A 19,065-nucleotide genomic window follows, 5' to 3' on the forward strand; every position below is an offset into this window, starting at 1 on the left:
TTTCTTAATAATGGAATACTACTTTATTGATTAATATTTGTTGGATGCTTTGTCTAATTATGGCTTCCCTTAGCTTCTTTAATTACAATAATTGGAAGTTCTACTTAAGTGAAATATTTTGTATGAGTTTAGTGATGGTTTTGGAAGTTGATTCTGCACATGTGGCGTAACAGATGGCGACTGGGAAAGAGGAGAACACAGTCCTTCCTGAACTCGGGCCACATGTTTTCAAATGCTAAGATACATTAGTATTTTTGTTTCTGAATCAAAAGATGTAATGGCAAGGATTTACAGAAGCTGGGAACTCTGAAACCGCAGCCTGGGGAATAGCTGCATGAGCACGATTAACTCTGGATAAAGGGGAGCTCTGTGTACTGCGGTTGAGGGTGTCAGGGTTTACTTACTAATTGAAATTGGAGGGACAGAATCAAAAGCGTATGATTAGTTGGGCATGCCAGCAAAGTATCTTTAAGGACTAGCCACTACCATTTCAAAAGAATGTGCAGTAGAACACAGTTGGTTTTCTTTGGGGAAAAAATTATCCAATTTTGTTGATAACGTTTGTGTAGGAAAGCAAAAAGTGAAGTACAAAGGCAACATCTTTAAATCCTTTTGAAGCATTTAGTCTAATTTTTTCTTTCTAGGATGCTTCATTTTAATACAGAGGTTAGAGTGCATTCGTATTCACTGAATGCTTCTGTGGGAAGCATGAGAATACTTGCGTAGAATTTCTGCTACGCCTGGCAGTAGATGTAAGCGTTTGGCACGCTCTCAGTGACGGACGCCGAGCAAGAGCGAAGCGGAGGGTTCGCTAACATGACTTCTCAGTCAGCTAGATTTCTCAGTTCTGCATCTGAACATTTCCAGTGATATAAAACACTTCCCCCTAATTGCCTCTCCTCTCATAGGGAAAGGCTTAAGAGCAGTGGATGTTCTGAACTGTTTAGTAAAATAACTCTTAGTGGTGTGGAAAAAAAATCCAAACAGGTGTTTCTGTGCCAGTACTGTGAAAGTAGCAATGATGTTACTAAAGTGCAACCCGAATTTCCTACTTAAAATAACAACCTACTTGTTATAACAACTAATAACAATAACCTTGAACCAGGAGCTGTTGAACATCCTTGTTCTGCGCTACAAGGAGCTTAATCTGACTTCATTTCAAGCAAATGTTTAAACAAATGCTGTAGAGATAAATCCTTCTCATTTTTCATAACTTATAAAGCTGCCTTAGACTTTTTTCCTTAAAAAGTATTTATTTTTATTAGGGGAAAATATGGCTTCTAAAATGCTCATGCTTCATACTATGCAGCAATACATGGAAACTTGATTCTGAAAAAGGGTCTCGTGCAATATTTAAAAGGAGAACCTGTGATTCTGATTTTGTGTAATGCCAATTTATTTTGAAATATGATGCTTTATACTTTCACCCTTGCAAACTGAAATTCTTACTTAGGGGATGAAAGATTGCTAAAATGTCTGTATAATTTAAATTGCCTCATACTATACTGTATTATCCCAGAATTCAGCCCCAAATGTGAAGCACTGATTTTAAAAAAAGCATCTGAATAATTTAAAACTTTTCAATACTGAACATGATCAGAACCCCAATCATTTTCAAATAGAAGTACCTATAAAAAAAAGAAGCACTTGAATAATTTTAAATTGCTTTACACTGTGCAAGTACAGAACCCCAATCACTTCCAGACTGAAGCACTTATGAAAGAAATTGAAGTGTTCTAGTAATTTTAAATTATGTACAATGAAAAGTACCTTTAAATTATTGCATACTTGAATTTGTTCTTTAAGATTTTTTTTTATGTACAAGTTGAATAGCTTTACTTAATCAAAATGCACAAAAATTCTGAATTTATAAATGTGCAAACAAATTAACACCAGTTACAAATAGTAATGGTAGGATTTTCCCTGATGAACTACAGTGTACCTTAGTGTAGGAATTCCCGGTATTTTCACTGTCATGTTTAGCTCAAATAAAATACAAGTAAAGTACGGACCTCTGAAAGCAAATAGCTTGAATAGTAGAATTCCTCTTCAGCCTATATCTATGACAAGAAATAGACTTTAGTTGACCCCAAATCTGAAACTGAAGGAGCCCTGTGCTGACACAGCCTCTGCGGAAGGCTGGCTGGCAAGTGGGATGTGCGTCAAGAGGCCTTTCTGGCCTCGGTGCGGTGGAGAAGTTCATGCTGGGGCAAAAGCGGTGTAGAATGGTTAAAGATGATGGGGAGGGGGGGAAACAAGGAAACAGTGGTAAGCACGTGTCCACAGGGGAAAGGTGGTAAGAAAAAAAGAAGCCTTACAAGCTAAGAAACAATTTCCTGTTGTCTCATACTATTATTTTCTGGAAAAGAGGATTATTATGTTAATATGTTGATTCTTCCTAGACAAACAGGATTGCATTACAGAAACACCTGATTCTGTCCTTGTGTTTCTTAGTTAAGAAAATGCTAATGAATGCTAATTGCCAGGTGTAAAGAATACTGGTGTAAAATAATAGAAAATGTTTGTTTATAACAGCTGATTATATGCTTCTGTGTGTTGCTAAAATCTTGCTTAGAAACATGGCAATTTATAATGTTTTCATGTTTGTGGTCATAGATGACATGGAGCTTCCAAAGATACGCAGGTCCTTACACCTCGGGATTGATCGCTGTCGCTTCCTGTAAAAAAGAATTAATGTTTTCTTGGGTTCACATCACACTATCCAGTATTTTCTGTGATGATTGGCTCTACAACCAACAAACAGCCCCTGAAAAACTTTATTGTTAACTTCCAATATTTGGCAGTAGCATCATTCTGTGATGGTTGAAAGAAATCTCTACAGTAAAGAAATAAAAACACATAGAGATTCGGTATGGTGGTGTTAAGGTATTTTCAAGTGCTCACCAGATCTCATTCTCAATATGTCAAAATCTTCTTTGACACATGGGATCAATAGCTATATCCTTGCTTTGAAATGGCAAGCAATTATAAGAGATAGGGTAATAGACTAAGGTCTTAATTTCATATTATTTATATTCCAATTAATTTACCAGACAGCAGGGTTGGATTTTTTTTTTTTTTTTATTTTTTTTTTTGCTTTAGCTACCAAGCGTTGATCTTTAGTTATCACATACCTAGCAGTAATGGGTTTTATTTCTCTGGAAAGGTCATTCTGGATGTAACATTGTTGTTAACACAAGGGAGCCTGTAAGCTGTAGAGATTTTTTGCTATATTGTGATGTGCTCAAAAATGTTCAACTACTTGCTCTCTTTCCCCTGGGACGTGTTTTCTCTAAAGGCGGAAGAGGTGATACAATTTTTTTTAATGAATTGCAGGAATGTAGTCCAAAAAAAACCCTTAATATTCCTCAAGCTAGTAGCTCCCCAAAAGAAAACCTTCTGCCCCCACCATGTATACGCTGGCTGACCTACCCTTAAAAGCTAACACTCATTGCCAGGTGAAAAGGCAATCACTTGAAAAACACAGCATTGAACAATATTAAAATTATTTAAATATATAGTATAAGTTAATGTTTGTTTAACTAGTTCCAATTTCAGAACTGATAATATTGAAGTGTATCTTCTGCATCTGCCAAATACTTAGTCACTGTTTAAAAACAACTTGAAGGTGTGTGCCCCCTGCCCCAATTCTCTTTTTAACATCTTTTCTACCACCCCACCACCCCTACCATGGCAGGTATTTCCAAGTTGATCAATCATCCTTTATTAAAACTCTAACTTATTGCACCTGTTCATCCGCCATCAGGATTAACTGGGGATGGTGATGCTTTATTTTGGCAGGCATACATGGGGGTAAAAATTGTAGTCTTACTGTGCTCTAATTTGTGTCCTATTGTCCCTTAGCAAAGTTTGACCGGGCAATGAAAGATACTCTTTTCTCATTTCTAGAATTTCTCTTCTATGGGTTGAGATGATCATTAAGTAGATAATACGTCTAAACGTGGTGTGCTGTCTAGGACAACTGGCTGCAGTTCCAATGACTGCAATCCCTACGCCTGGAGACTTTGACTTTTATGAGGGGCAGGCCAGCCGTTTGTGCACTCCATCGTGTTTTAAAGTTTCCCTCTATCCTGCAAGCGAAAGTTAGCATGCAAATGAGCAGTCTGTTTTTTTTATTATTATTTCATAGTATTCTGCTGATTTCTGAGATGAAAAGAAAATCTTTCTGAAAGAAATTACTTCAGTTATCTTGCATCCTGAAGTGATTCATGCTCCTAAGCTCACCCAACTGGAATTTAAAGAATTAAAAAAAAAAAAAAAAAAAGTGATACGTATAGCCTGTTCCTTATTTTCTGTAAATGCTGAATAGGACAGACATTTCTTCATCCATCAGGAAGTCTGCTTTTCAGATGGTAATTCATCTTTCCTGAGGATTTATCATGCCCTTGCTACAGAATATTTTATAAAGCAACTTTTTATGCACCAGCATCCCTAAGAAGGGGCCATATCTATAAAGCTTGCTCTTCCAAATTAGGAGACTCTGATCCTGAGCATAATGAAGCCAAAAAGAAAACTCACATTGGCTTCAGTGTAAGCTAGTGGCTTCACGGTGACTTTAGAGGTACTGATGGAACGTGGACGCGTACGTCTGTCCCAGTGCTGTGGTTGCGACCTACTGTTTACGTTTTCGATGGTACTGCAGTACCTAATGTTGCAACAACCTGCAGGCGGTTAGGCATGCCTAACCCGTTTTAGTTTTCCAGTGCAAAAGACAGATGTGCAATGTTACGTGAAGTTCAGTTTTGTGGTGTAGTAATAATTGCTTTATTTTACAACATTGTAGAGTATAAAGAAAACAATAGATGGAAGGTTGTACCTTTTTTGATAACGATCACAGTGTTGGGAAATTAAACATATATCATATTCTGTGTAGTTTCAAGACATCCTATCTGAGAACCATTCTGTGCTGTAAGAAATATGACTTTAATTTTTTTTTTCTAATGGCTTTTGTCACATCAGTATTTTCATGTGTGGAATAATGACTTTAGTCCATGCAACTACATGTGAAGGACTATAAATATGTTTAAAGTTCTGACTGCATTTACTTTTTAAAAACAGAGCCATACTTTCATTTGTCTAAGTGTTTCATGAAGTCATTACAACTGGGAAACAGGATTAACCTGTTTAGTTATTTATCACCTAGTGAACTAAAGTGTTTGGTATAAACAGATCTTCAAACCAGTTATTGTTGTAAAGCAGTTTAGGTTTGGGTAATTTCATGTCTGTTCCCGTTACACTGCAAGAGCTTTGACTTTCAATGTTTCTTCTTTATGCCTCTTTTGCTGGTGTAGTAGTGCTATTGAATGGCTCATTTGGGCTATTCTGTGCCCTGTAAAATGAATTTATTATGCCACTTCTCCAAATAGGCTAACCAGTTGTAATCTCATTCCACTGGTATATGTGTTTCAGGAAAATATGATTACCTCTTTCATGATGGCTAAAAATAAAGAAAAAATAACCTTGAGCCCCAACCCATCCTTTGTGTGAGGAGTCTTGCTTGTTAAACAGTGCAATTAATCATGATGGGTATGTATTTACTTGGTAAATAGTTGAGTAATTTAAAATATTACTCATTTTGAGCAAGAGTTAACATACTTTGGCCCCCTGTTATTAATCATTAAAATATCTAATGAGCAGGGATAATTATTGCCTAGGTTAAAGCGTGGGCGATGTACGGCAATGTCTGCTTAAATGAAACAGTAAGCTGATGCTGTGCTCTGAGCCACGTGAGCCCAAGCCATCTTGAGCCTGGAACCACCTTCTCCCAGCAAGCCGTGAGTACCAGCTGCTAAGCGCTACGGAGGGGCCGGGCTGAGCGCTGCCTCGGTGCTCTAAGGTGATTCTGTTGCCTGCGAGTTGAGCTGGTTCTTGCTGGCCAAAAAGACGTGGATGCAAACCTTCATGCACTGTTAAACCTGTCTGTATTTCATAAAGGTTAATTCTGACCCTGTTTGCAAAAGCTGCTTAACACTTGTAGCTAAATGGAAGCAGTAGCTATGTTGCTGTCAGTTTTTTCAGCTGTAGTTTCATAATAATTGAGATCTATTTGGGTGATAATTTAAAAGGGAAGCAGGATGTTAGGAAGCATTAGGCAACATAGTTTTGGTTTAAGGAAATATCACTTACCAGGTCCTAGAGAGCTGTCATCTGGATTTCTTTTCGTGCACGTTGTGCATACATAGATGATATGTCTGTGGCACAGGCACGACAAGAGGTCGCCAGGATGACTGAAGGGACGAGTTCTGTAGGAGAACAGTATCAGCTTGGTCTGTTTAGCCTAGCAAATCGCAGGATGAGGGAGGAGGAGGGTTAAAGTTAGGAGACAAAGCTTATACAGGAATAAATGGCTGTAAATTGGTCATGAGCAGACTTATTCTGGAAGTTACAGAATGACCATCAATATGAAACTGAAATTGTGATGTGCAGGAGGAATTACTTTTGATCAAGATCAAGTGATCTTGACTGTATGCTGTTGCCTGCCTGTGACAGCTGAAGGGTGGGTTTTGACCAAGGTAATTCAGGCCTTTATTAGGTTTTTGCAGGCTCTCATACCAAAGCTTGCTTTAGGTAAGCTTAGCTCGAGTTCTGATGTGGAGAAAGTATGATAGTAAGAGTACCAGCTTAAGCAAATACTCAGGTGAATTTAGCATGGCTACAGTAACAACTGTGCAGCCGTTGACTGGGCTACCCTGCTCAGTGATCGCTGGCTCTGAGCAAGCTGGATGTGTTTGCACTATGGAGATAACGTTTAAGGACACTTAGCTCTCATCTCAAAAGCAGTATACTAAGCTGTGCTGTTGCTCTGAGGTCAATGGGGCAAAATGATTAAGTGATATATCTTTGAGTACTAGGGATTTCTCAGCTGCTTTGTTCACCCAAGCATGGTAGTGTGCTGGCATCTTCCTTCTAGCCCTGGCACCTCTGCCCTCTGTAGGCATTGCCTTTAGTCAGGAATGCCGTAACCTCAGACTACACCCTTAGGCAAATGTTTCTTGATTATACTTAAATATCTCTCCAAAGCTGTTTTTATTTTTTTTTTCTTTTTTTTTTGAGGTGGTCATATTGACTCTTGCAGAAGTTGTCAGGTGCCTGATACTACTGAACCTGACCCTACTTATTTAGAAGCTCAGTTCTGGGGTGCTGTTTCATCACAACCTAACTAGACTAAGTGCAGACTGTGGTCTGGCACTTCACAAGTTGCTGTGTTGAGCTGGTTTTCTCAAGTGGAGTGCTTTCTGGGGGCTGGCTTTCATGCAGCTGCCTGGTGACTTGATTCAGGGAGCAGATGTGACTGGAAAGAGTGTGGGAAAAGCGGTTGTGTTTCAGACGGAGCAACTCCCAGGGAGCAGAAGCAGCACGGCCCTACTTTCAGATCGGGACACTATGAAACTACTCCCATGTTTTCTTGTTTTCTATGTTATCCTTTCCGACCTTAAACAGTGTGGACTCCAGAGTCACCTAGGGCTCTACATAGATGCTGAGACCATGTTAACCATCTTTACAGAGAACTTGAAATTGAGAAGCGAAATACCTGTCCAAATGTACGCACTGGCAAATCACTCCTCAAAATTGGCGAGACTTCCAGCATCATGGAAATCTCACTTTTACTGAATGCATGATAAAACTCTTGCACATTATTTCTATGAGCACTTCCTTTGTGCAAGCTCCCTGTGCTAGATAGTCTTGTGAGAGTTTGTCATGTTCGGTTCCAGTTAATGGCAGCCTGGCAAAGTCGTACTGCCTCATGACGAGAGAATTGAATTCATTTGAGCCAATAAAATTATTCTAATTTGCATTTTCATAACCCACCCTGCAGTATCCTGAGTGCAAAGCTCAGATTTAGGAAAGATCTAAGTAGTAAATGGATATGTAGCCCCTTTAAAAGGATATATATCATCCCTTGAAGAATCTTAGTGCCAAATCTTAATAGCATTTCTTACAAAAATGACTTGAATTCGCTATCAGATTATGAGGTAGAGCTGCGGAATTCAGAACAGTTTTTTTTTTTTCTAAACCCCTTTGACAAATAGAGGTTGAATCCTAAACCACTGAAAACTTTTCCTCCAAAATGAAAACATTGAACAAATAATTCCACCAAATCATAACACGCTAGAAGTGAAAGTAGTTGCAGAGGAGCTGTTTTACTTAACTTAGTCACTTCATGATAAATAATTCAGCATACCTTTATGCAATGTTAAAATACCTTTGCTAATTATGCCGATCAGAGGGTAAGTTATGCAAGCTTTGAATTTCTGTGTCAACTGATGTTAAAAAATACAGAAGATGAGCAGAACTTTGTCCAGTCTGTATGTGATTTGATGAAACAAGTGCCTTAGGACCTGCTGACTCTAATTAGAATCTGCAGAATGCAAAATGAGAACCTTACAAGTGTTCTCGTTATTCTGTTTAAGCATCCCTCTGTTAATTTCTTTTAAATAACTCCTTGTTTTAACTAGAGTGAGCAAAATCCTGAAATCAATAAATAGCTCTTATTGACTTCAGTGAAGGTAGGATTTCATCAGTGCTCTCTGCAAGTCAGTGCAACTGTGCTGCTTATTGCTTATGTTTTTTCTTTTATACTGGTTCTCTCCTTTAGCCATTTTTGGGGTCTAGTTTTGTAGCACCTGAAGATAGAAAAGGCTTTAAAATGCAGAGTTCTCACTCTGCATGATGAAAATACTTTGTCATGTGCAATTTAATTCAGTCTTGGAAGTTCTCATTATTCTGATTGCTTTCTCTTCTCAGTTTTCAGCTTTTAAGATCACAGTATTTTATACGAAAATCTCAAGTTTTCATAGGCAAAAAGCACTTTTCTTTGGAAACATGAGGATTGGAAATTTGAAGAAGCATGAATTCTCATATATACTTCCAAATGAGTAAGTCAAGAATAATAGTAAGAAAGTTCCCCCTGAACAAACACTTTAGGAAGAAAAATCTAATTTCTTAAGAAGCAATTCATGATTTTTTCAGCTTTTAGAATTCAGTTTTACTCACTAAAACTGTCATAGCTATTTAGACTCTTTAGTGGGTTTGGTTGTTTTAGGTTGGTTTCTTTGCATTTAAAATTACTCCTGTGAAGTTAAAGGTAAAATATGATCTTCCAGAATACCATGCGCAGTGAAATGAGATTTTTTTCTTTTTCTTTTTTTCTTTTTTTTTTTTTGGTATGTAAAACTCCTGCCTGGGCAGAGGGTTTTCACAACCCTCTGCACCATTTACATCTTTACTGGAGAAGTCTTGCACGAGGACAACTTTTGCACCGTAAGGACAGCGCAAGGCCCAGCTGATGTTGTGAAGCTTGTGCGTTTACGATACGAGCCGGTCCAACACAAATCGGGCTGATACGTGTGAGAGTTTACGGCAAAAGCGGGGTGAGAAAATCACTTCTGCAGCGCGGCTGTGACCAGCCTGAACGGAGTTGCTTTGTGCACTGGGTCTGGAGGAGTCGGAGGGGACAGGCAGGTTTTGTGAGGCTGGGGAAGGGTGTTTTAGAGACCGGCTTCGTGTCGAAAGCAGAAGGGAGCTGGTAGGGGAGCCGTGGTGTTGCGGTGCTGTGCTTTAACAGCAGGGCACTTCCCCCGAGCAGGGGTGTGAAACTGCCGTCCCCTGCTGCTCTCCAAGCCGTGCTCTGGGTGAGCTGCTTTCAGTGCACGTGTTGAGGTCAGTTAAGACCACCAGCATGTGTGGTGTTTTATTAACTTAAAAAACCAAAACACCTCTGTTATTGGCTTAGTACCTCACTGGGAGCGTAGATCTAGCCCAGTAACCAAGCTTGCGTGATGGGGATCTGAACTAGTGATGTCGCCTTACAGCGATCAGTAATAAATTCAGAAAGACGTTGTCAGGATATTGAAAGTGATTCTTCACTCTACACCTCTGGAAAGCAGTAGATGATGGGAGATTTTGATTCCCCTTGTGAGGAGATACGGCATCTTTAGCGTTCCTTGGCTTACTTTCGGCAGGCTTCCAGCCCTTCGCGTTTACGTGAGCAGATGGTTTGCTGTATAATTGTCATAATCTTTATAAGAATGCATTCTTATTTTTCCTTAGTAAGTGGTGGGCAAATGATCTTTTTCTCCTGGGTGCTTGGTATAAATATTTCACAGATCCACTTAAAATATACATACATACATATATATATATATATATATATATGAATTCTGTAAGTATGACAATTTAAGCATTATTTTCCATGTTTTTAGCTGAATTATTTCTTTAGGCAGCTAACTCTTTTATTATATTCAAAAATAGGAAATCTACATGGTGCTTAAATGCAGGGTCTATTTTGCTTTGAACAAGTCTTTACCTTCCAAGCAAATCTGCTTGACTTTTTCCCTCCAAGATTAATTTTCAAGTTTTTTTCCCAAAGTGAGGAAGCTCAACAGAAATTGTTTTAACGAGATAGACATCTAGTTCAATAGAAAGAAATTCCTGGAGAAAAATAAATTCCGAGAAAGATTGTGCTTCTAAAAGATAATTTAATTAAAAACTTAGTGTGGTGACAGATTGGACATCTTGTCTAACATCTTGAAAAGAAGAAAGTATTTGGAACTGCACAAGCAGAATAAAATTTTTTCACAGTGAGGCCAAGCCAGTGTCCTCCAATTATTTTGCTGAGAGGAGAGGTCCTTGCTATTTGCTACGTCCTTATTACGTGAGGCTTCTGTGTCAGGCCTTCACAAGTCAGCTTGTGGCCTATTTAGATTGCCCAGATTTCAAAGTCACTTTATACTGTCAGGAATCAGATAAAGTGGACATGTCTCCTTCTCGGAGAGTACTGACATCCAAAGCGGCCTTTTAATTTATAGCTCCATAAGGCAAGGCTTTCAGCTCTTGGATGCCAGGAGCCAGGATATTTGAACACGATTTGCCTCTTAGTTGCTGTACTAGTCCTTTAGGGGAAGAGTTATGTTTGTAATTAAATCTCAGCTTGATGGAGTAATTCAGCGTATCTTGTTTGGGCTGTTTTACTGGTGCGGGCTGGTTACGTAACTCTTCAGTTGTTGGTTGAATCTCAAGATGGAAAATGTCTTCACTCTGCTGTGGCTGCGTTTTTGTGCATATTCTTTCAGTAACCCTGCGAGTCAGGATGACGTGTGCTTCAAAGACGCGCCCGTACACACAGAAAACGCGTGTGGAAAATGCACGTCTGTCACTGCTGCATGCGTGTGACCATTTAAATGCAGATTAGGCCGTCTTTTATAACCAGCACTCAAGTTCTATGCACAATTTTGAGGGCAGGCTTTGAATATATTTCTACAAGTGTCTGGTGCTTGAAGATAGAGGGTGGCGTTGTCCATGTGGAGCCCTGAATCTCCAGTAAAATCTGTATATCAGTGTTGATACTTTGAGGGATTGGGTCACTATGTTTTTGAGTCTTCATAAGAACAGCAACAACTACATGCATGTGTAGAAGTGAAAAATACTCAACCGGATTGCATCTTGATTGCTTGGTGCATTGCTTCTTAGTCTTTTTTTTTTTTTTTTTTCTTTCTTGGTTGATCAAAGTGGCAAGCATAACACAGGTCAGGAAGGAGGAGAAAGGTGTCCCTCTGCTATGTCTGAATACCATGAAAATGGGCAAGTAGTCGCTCAGGGAAAAAATGAAGTCCCATCTGTTAGTAAATAGATTATTTTTGGAAAAGGAAACTTTTGTGATGTGGAACTTCACCATTGAGTAAAGAATTCTGTCTGTAACTGGTGGTGGATAACTGATGGTGGACTTCCTGAAACTAAGCTTAATTTAAACACATTTAAACTTAGCTGGATTCTTAAACTTAGCTGGATTCACATGTGTTTTTAGGAGCAGTGTTATGTCCTATAGTTTCATTAAGACTAAGCATATCCTTTATTGGTTGTGTGTGGACTGAGGACCCTCAGAATTACTATTTGTAATCTCTGTATTGGCCTGCATGTATTAAAAAGTGAAAGTGCTACATAAAAATTATGGTTAGCAAGATTTGAAGGGGGAAGCATTGATGTGATGGATGTTTTCTTTTATGAACATAAAGCATGATGTTTTGTTTATGAGCACTGAGCCCAAACCCAGTCGTGTTCCCAGAAGCCTACATGATTGAACGAGTGGATGTTAAAAGTCCATTTTCTTTGTTTCCTCAGGTTTTGCTGCTTGCATTTGCAGAAGATTTAGAATGCATCCCTGGATTCCAGCAAAAGGTTTTTTATATCGAACAGCCATCGGAATTCACAGAGGACCAGCCAGTTCTGAACTGTATGTTATTTTTGTATATTATTTTGCAAAAACAGAATGAACTATTGCTCATGTGTTCATATCACTCCCATCATTTATCAGAAAGCTTCTAAGTACAGAGAATGCTGAACATGGTCGTGATTCTGCCCGGGTTCCCCTGCTGTAATCCTGTATTTGTATAGACTTTGATCTGTTCCGTGTGTTAGAGATGACAAAATACTATGTATAAATATTCAGGACAATATGAATGTTGTGAAAACTTGGAGTCTTCTACTCCTCTGAAGTAACTTTCCTCTGAAATCTTGGTTCTTACTCTCTCAGAAGTCAGTGCTTGAGTATTTCTCTGTTAACTTGTCTCTACAAGTCCAAGTTTAAACATATTCTAAAAGCTTAACTCTGTCTATGCAGGTCCTGGTCTTTCCATAAAATTCAGAGGTGTTTGGATGAAGTCTGTGATCATTAGTGACAAAAAAATTGTTACTACCCATGTTGTACAAAGGGAGTACTGGTAGTTCCAATGGCCAGGTGTCACCTAACAAAATCTAAGCTGTGTGCCCAAAGCATTAAACCAAAAGGTGGAATTTTGGAAACTTGACTTGCTTCAATCCTGGTGTTAATTCATTCAAATACATTAGTAAGCAAGTGTTACAAACTGCGATTTTGGTTCCATGGGTTTGGGATTTCAGGACTACCAACTCAATATAGTACCTTTGAATCTTTTATATAGTACCTAAGAATCTTTTAAAAGGTAGCTAATGGTGCTATTCTGATGATCTCCGAACCTAACAGAATACGTATTACTACATATACGTATTCAAATTACTAATAGTTCCTTTGTTCAGGCTTGGTTGCTTGCTGTTGAAGTGGGAATGATGCTAGATATGTGGTATGAGATACTAGTGCTGGTGTCCAGTAAAGTAATTGGAGCTGAGTGTAGGGTAATGGTCTGGTGAAACTAGGAATTACAAAAGAATGTAATTCATTAGGTGCATATATTTTACATCTCAATTATCTCCTAGATATGATTATCACATATTGATATAATTGCTCTGTTATGCATGTTTGGATGAAATTATGGTATTTTACCTTGAAAGTTTAATATTAAAAATCATTGTGCATATATTAGACTTACCTGAGTCTGTTGGAATGATTATCTCAGACTAAGATTTAGACTTTTACAGGTGCTAAAATAAACTTCTAGGATCACCTCCTTCTCTCTCCTCTCCCCTCCCCCCCAAGCATTTAGATGAGTTATTTATGAGCCAGAGATGCATCTGCAGAGGAAATTTAGATTTTAAGTAACAGTGCTACTCACTGGGATGCAAGTTCATTGTTCAGCTTGAAGACAGAATTCAAACTTCTAATTTCTAAGGCAATTTTGATGTTTTTAAGTATTTTTTCTTTATTTAGTGATGAACACAACTTGAATGAATTTAAATTCATGTGTGAATTTAAAGATACATTGTTAAAAGCAGTAGTTCATAGTACACAGGAGGTGTAATAGATTTAAGTGCACAGTGTTAGAAACCTATGTAAAGAAAAGTAATATTCACAAGTTTATTCAAAAATAACCTTTGTCTCCTGTCTGACTTCCTCTGAGTACATTGATGCTGTGGTGCATCTGGCCAGATCTGCGGATTTGTGCTCGTTCTGCTGGACGATGCGAGGTACAAGCTGTTTAGGCCAATGTTGCCTGGGCTGTTGTGTGGTGACCCAGCAAACTGTTGCTGGTGTGAAGCTGGCACGATAATTAGGATGCTGTCATTAATATGAGGAGGGGGGAAGAGCAGGAGGAGATTTGGAAAGATCTTAAAACAATCTTGGGAATTAAATTATTTTAATAAGCAGACGCTAAATTGGCCTAATGTGTAATGTTCAACAAAGGCAGACTGTCATTGCATGACTCAAGCTAATTCAATCACTTGTAAATAGTATGTCCTTCATGCAGCAGTATTAAAGCTCTGCATAGTTTCTTCTTTCTAGCTGTCAACAGAATTGATATTTTTAATTGTCTGTTTGAACATACTTTGCATGCAGTTGCATCTTTTTATACACATTACCCAAGAGCAGTGTAATTCAGCAGTTGTATTGCAATGTGAGGCTTACCATGGCTCTGTAAATTAATAGAGCGAATATGCAAAGCAGGTCTATAGCGGTGATTGCTTTTGTAGTCCTCAATAAGCCAAGGAGCGTCGTAATTTTTTTCTGAAGTGCTGGAAAACAGCCCTTTTTTATCTCTCAATTTAAACAAGGGCCTACTGTAAATGTCAGTATCTCCGTAGTTATTAAATACAGGTTATAGTTTTTTCTTATGTATTTACGACTTTTAAATGTGATTGCGTTAATTATATTTTATGTTCAGTGGTGGGAAGAGGGAGAGGAGCTCAGACTGAAGGTGCAGAATTCTCCTCTCTCTTTTCACTAGAGTGAGGGGAAAAAGTTACTGGACGTATTCAGAAGACCTTTAAACAATTCTGACCTAAAATAAGAAGAAACCAGATTATAGAATACAGGAAAACTACTGCAGCTGTTTAAAATACTAAGAAGCCTTGTAGAGACAAGGGAAATAATATGTAAAAACAGTTGTAGATGTAACTCACGATCATTTAACTTTAAAGATTTCTCTGCTAATCCAAATAAAATCATAACTTTTCCAATGTGATTATGGTCATGTTTCTTTCTCTTTGCTTATTTAAAGCATCCAGCCTTACTCGGACCATTTTCTTTTACTAGTTTTGTATTCAGTACACTTTCCTATGGATGCTTTTCTGGTTAGATCACATTTTTTTCCCTTCTCCCTTGTTTTTTTTTTTATTCCTGCCTCTCCATTTTACTTCTGTTCTTTTGCTATTTGAAAAACATCTTTTTGTGATTTCTCGTTAAAATATCGCTTCTGTTTTCGTAATCTGAATTCAAAGGAAGTGTATTGCAGAGTCCCTGGCATAATGGGGATTAAAATAGAAACCCTCCCCCACACACTTCAGCTAGTTAGAACTTTGACAAAAGTAATTAATTTCTTAAAAAATTGAAATGTTAAGCTGTATTTTTTAAAAAATAATTTTGCTTGACCAAATTCTCATTTTCTTGATGCTAGAAAATTTTCTTAAGTATATTTAAAAATATTAGAGAAAGCAGCTAGTGCAATGCTGAAGTTCCTTTATTTGTATTTAATTTCAACAGATGGTTTTAATGATGCTTGCATGCTGCTAGTCTGTACAGTGATGCTGTTGTCTACTGTCATGAGCGCCTCCACCTTGTACAAAGTAGAACCTGTGTTCCAGCTTAGTTCCCAGCTCTGTACACACAATTCTGTGTGTTCAGCCCATTATCCGTAGGTAATCCGGATGTCATGTTGTCAAATTGCTAACTTGTAGATGTTTCTAAAATGCGAGAGGCTGGAAAAGCAGAGATCAAGTGTAAGGTCTTGGTTGTGACCCCAGCCAAGGGGGGTCATGGTGCTTCTACTCATGGTCTACCCAATTGCTTTTCCTTGGTGCAATTTAATTAAAGCAAGATGCTCCCTCAATATAGTAGGGGAGAGTTCGTAGAGCTCTAATTTGTCTAGAAGTACTGGGCAATGCCATGACTAGATCTTTTTTTCCCTCCTTGTACCATTTTTAGCTTGTACCTAGGATGGACAAGATCACATAGGTGGGATTGTTATGCTGTTGATAAGGTGATAAGTGACAACTTTTAATGAAGGGTTTTACACCTTTTGGAAACATTTGTGGCTGTCAAATACTTCCCCTTCAGTGAGGTTGTGTTTGTCTAGGCTTACAGGTCGCTGGTAGCGACGATGCTCTGGCTTGCTAGACTGATAGAAAGTTCCTAATCAGGCCCATCAAATGTGGAAATGTAATTGTATTACATTAATCATGTTTATATTTAACACACATGAGTCCTGGCTTTTTGGGTGTTTTTAATTGACAATAAATCAAATAGTACACTTGAAAAATTGAGGCAATTAACATAAAGGCATTGGGTGATGTGTTGCGCATACTAAACTGGGGAATACATTGCCAGTGATTTAAATGTCAAAACAAAGGCAGTTTTGACCCTTACTTGAAAAGCTTTAATTTGGGTGTTAATTAATGGCTGACCTCTTCTGTCTCTTCTGTGATAGATTGCATGTTTCAGAGCTTGGACTGCTTCAAGATCAGGGCTTTGTTCATATTTGGCTATGTTTTTCATTTTGTGGGTTTTAACAAAGACTTTTTTAGTCAACCATATTGAAAATCTTTGTTTGCCCATATATTGGGAAATACATTAGTCCGCTTATTAATGCGTGAAGGTAGCTTTGTTATTGTTGAGCAAGGCTGTAGCTTTCAACAAGATTGCATTTATTTGAACTGTATAATGCCTGTAGAGATAAAGACTGGCGAAGACCATTTCCACTATTGCAGCATCATGTGTGTACATACATCATAGCGCTGATCACGCTCCTCATCAAAGCGCTTCCTACTGATTCTCGGCTAAATAGATGAGTCATGCGAGATTTGTGATTTATCAGACCTACTCTTCCCACTGATTACCAAGATGCTTGATTGTACAGATGGCCTCTTACTGTGAATGTTTCGTGCTATTACTGCTGTTATGCTTGACTATTTACTCTGAATGATGCATGTAGTTATCAGGCACTTGATTCAACTCCACCGGCTCCACCTTTCCTGTGGGTTGCATAGAGCCAATGAGGCAGTGTAATTCAATACACTGGAATGCACCAGGTGCTATTTTAATGCAAGGATTATACCTCAGTGTTGATTCTTTATGTTGAATATTGCATGTTTTAGGTACTTAGAACTAAAGGTGATAGGTGTAGCTTGCAAAAGGGCACATTCAAGTGAGGTATGATTTTGGCTTAATCTAATGCAGGGAAATCTATCTAGACTTGCATGTAATAGCTAGACGCTATTAGCTATGGAATTTCCAGTTAATGGACGTGCATGTATCTGTAATGTGTCCCCACTGAAACATAGTTGGGCATGTTCGAAATAAAAGATGTCTCTAACAGATTTTGAATTGTACAAGAACCTGTCTTAAAAGTTACTTTTCTTTCCTGTAAATGGCTCAATATGTTGAAGAGTACTTATTTAGAAAATATTGAAAAATATGACTTGGTTCCTGTGCTGGGCATGCTGTATCAGGTTCTGCAGAAGTAAGTCTGTCAGCCTATCTGCGTGAATAGCTGAATGATTTTTAAACTCCAGAACATATCTTAATGTGCACAAAGCAGTCCTTAAAACCTGATATCACAGCCTGAGTTCTGATAACTGAATGCATGATTAAGACCATATTTAGACACACAGAAGGAAAGAGGTATTTATTTGCATATGTATTGTTAATACATATTGCAACTGAAAGTAATATAAAATACCTCAGATGCATTTCTAAATAGACAGAATATCATATCTTATGTTAAATTGTTTTCATATATGATTAAAGTGAAACAAAACAGAAAATATGGTTGAGTGCCAGGTGGTCAAACACGTCTGCCTTCTAAGCAGTGCATGTCAACTTATTAACAGGACCTGAGGGGAAATGAGTTTGTGCATTTAACTTAAGTAACTTTTTCCCTCCAAAAGGAAGTTGCCTATTAGACCGAACAATCTGAAAGAACTAATTAGTCTTGGAAAAATGGCTTCAGATTTAAGTCAATCTCAAAGGGATGTAGTCACAAATCTACCTGCCCCAAGACAGCTCTTGTAAAGTAGGAAATGGGAAAAACATGTAAGGGTCAAATCTACTTGTGTTGTTAACAGGTTTCTATAATTATTCCAAGATTGAGAAAATCAAAAGCTAAAACTAGACAGCTGCTTGTCTGTTGAGGAAAAACTGCAACTATAGTTTTTTATTTAAAAAAAAAAAAAAGGAAAAAGAAAAAAAAATCATCTTTACTGGGACAGTGCATGCTATTAACTGTGTGGTTCTGAATGCAGGATGGAAGAATAACAGATTACTTGGTTTGAGATTAGATTGGCACTTGGAGACTTTCCAGGAACCATCATGTGTTACATATAATACTTTTTTGAAATATGCCGAGGCCTTGGTTGGTTGAAGCATGCCAGCTGTTGCTTTAATAGTCCAAATCAATGACCAACTGCTCGGCATTAGTGGGATGTGTCAGCTGCTCAGCGCAATGAAAACCCTCGGTTACTAATGTCCCCAGGTGCTTTAATGGAAGACTCTTCTGTTCATTTCTAGTTGGCACTTCCAAATCAAAAATCAGATTAAGTTGTTATGCCCAAACTGATTGACAACATAGGCCAAGAAGCAGCCTCATTGCCTATGGGTACATGAACACATTGTAAAGCCAAAAATCTTTATCCTTTAGGAGAATGAGTAGCTCGGAGTTGGACAAACTCAGCAAGCAGACGGTCTGACACAAATCGCTTGTGGCTAATGAGATTTAAAGTGTTATTGAGGAAACGAGAGGTAGGGGCACATGTCTTCTGGCCCTGCTTCAGAGCTGGCATCGTGCTGCTGCCTGCTGGGCACCAGCCCATCTTGGCCAGGCGGGAGGCTGCTCTTGGTGTCTCGTGAGCAGGTGGAGATATGACACACTGCGTGCCGAGACCTTTCTCTGCTTCTGCAGTATGTAGTTCTGTATTTTCACAGGCTGCATTTCTGACGGATCTTTTAACAGGAGGATCTTAAAGTGGCACCATTCGGAGGAGTCATGGATAGCTAACCTCTTCCGTTACATTTCACAGTGCAATGTGGACATTTAGTGTGAATTAGTGGAAGTATGTGAGATTAAATCTCTCTTTAAACAGAGGATCTCATATAAGTTAATGATATCTTAAAGCATGCAAGTGTTCTTAAAAACAGTTGTAGAT

At 38.3% G+C, this 19,065-nt stretch overlaps 1 protein-coding gene across 2 annotated transcripts in view; it reads left to right on the plus strand.

Annotated features, from left to right (window-relative positions):
• The window catches only part of CDH13 (cadherin 13), a 480,777-nt gene that overhangs the window by 77,414 nt on the left and 384,298 nt on the right, over positions 1-19,065 (plus strand). For both annotated transcript variants that reach the window (XM_062586341.1, XM_062586342.1), the window contains exon 2: positions 12,139-12,250. In XM_062586341.1, coding sequence (XP_062442325.1) covers positions 12,139-12,250 — 112 coding nt within the window. The remainder of the gene's footprint in view (positions 1-12,138; positions 12,251-19,065) is intronic.

Source organism: Rhea pennata, chromosome 13 (genome assembly GCF_028389875.1).
Source record: "Rhea pennata isolate bPtePen1 chromosome 13, bPtePen1.pri, whole genome shotgun sequence".
Lineage (NCBI taxonomy): Eukaryota > Metazoa > Chordata > Aves > Rheiformes > Rheidae > Rhea > Rhea pennata.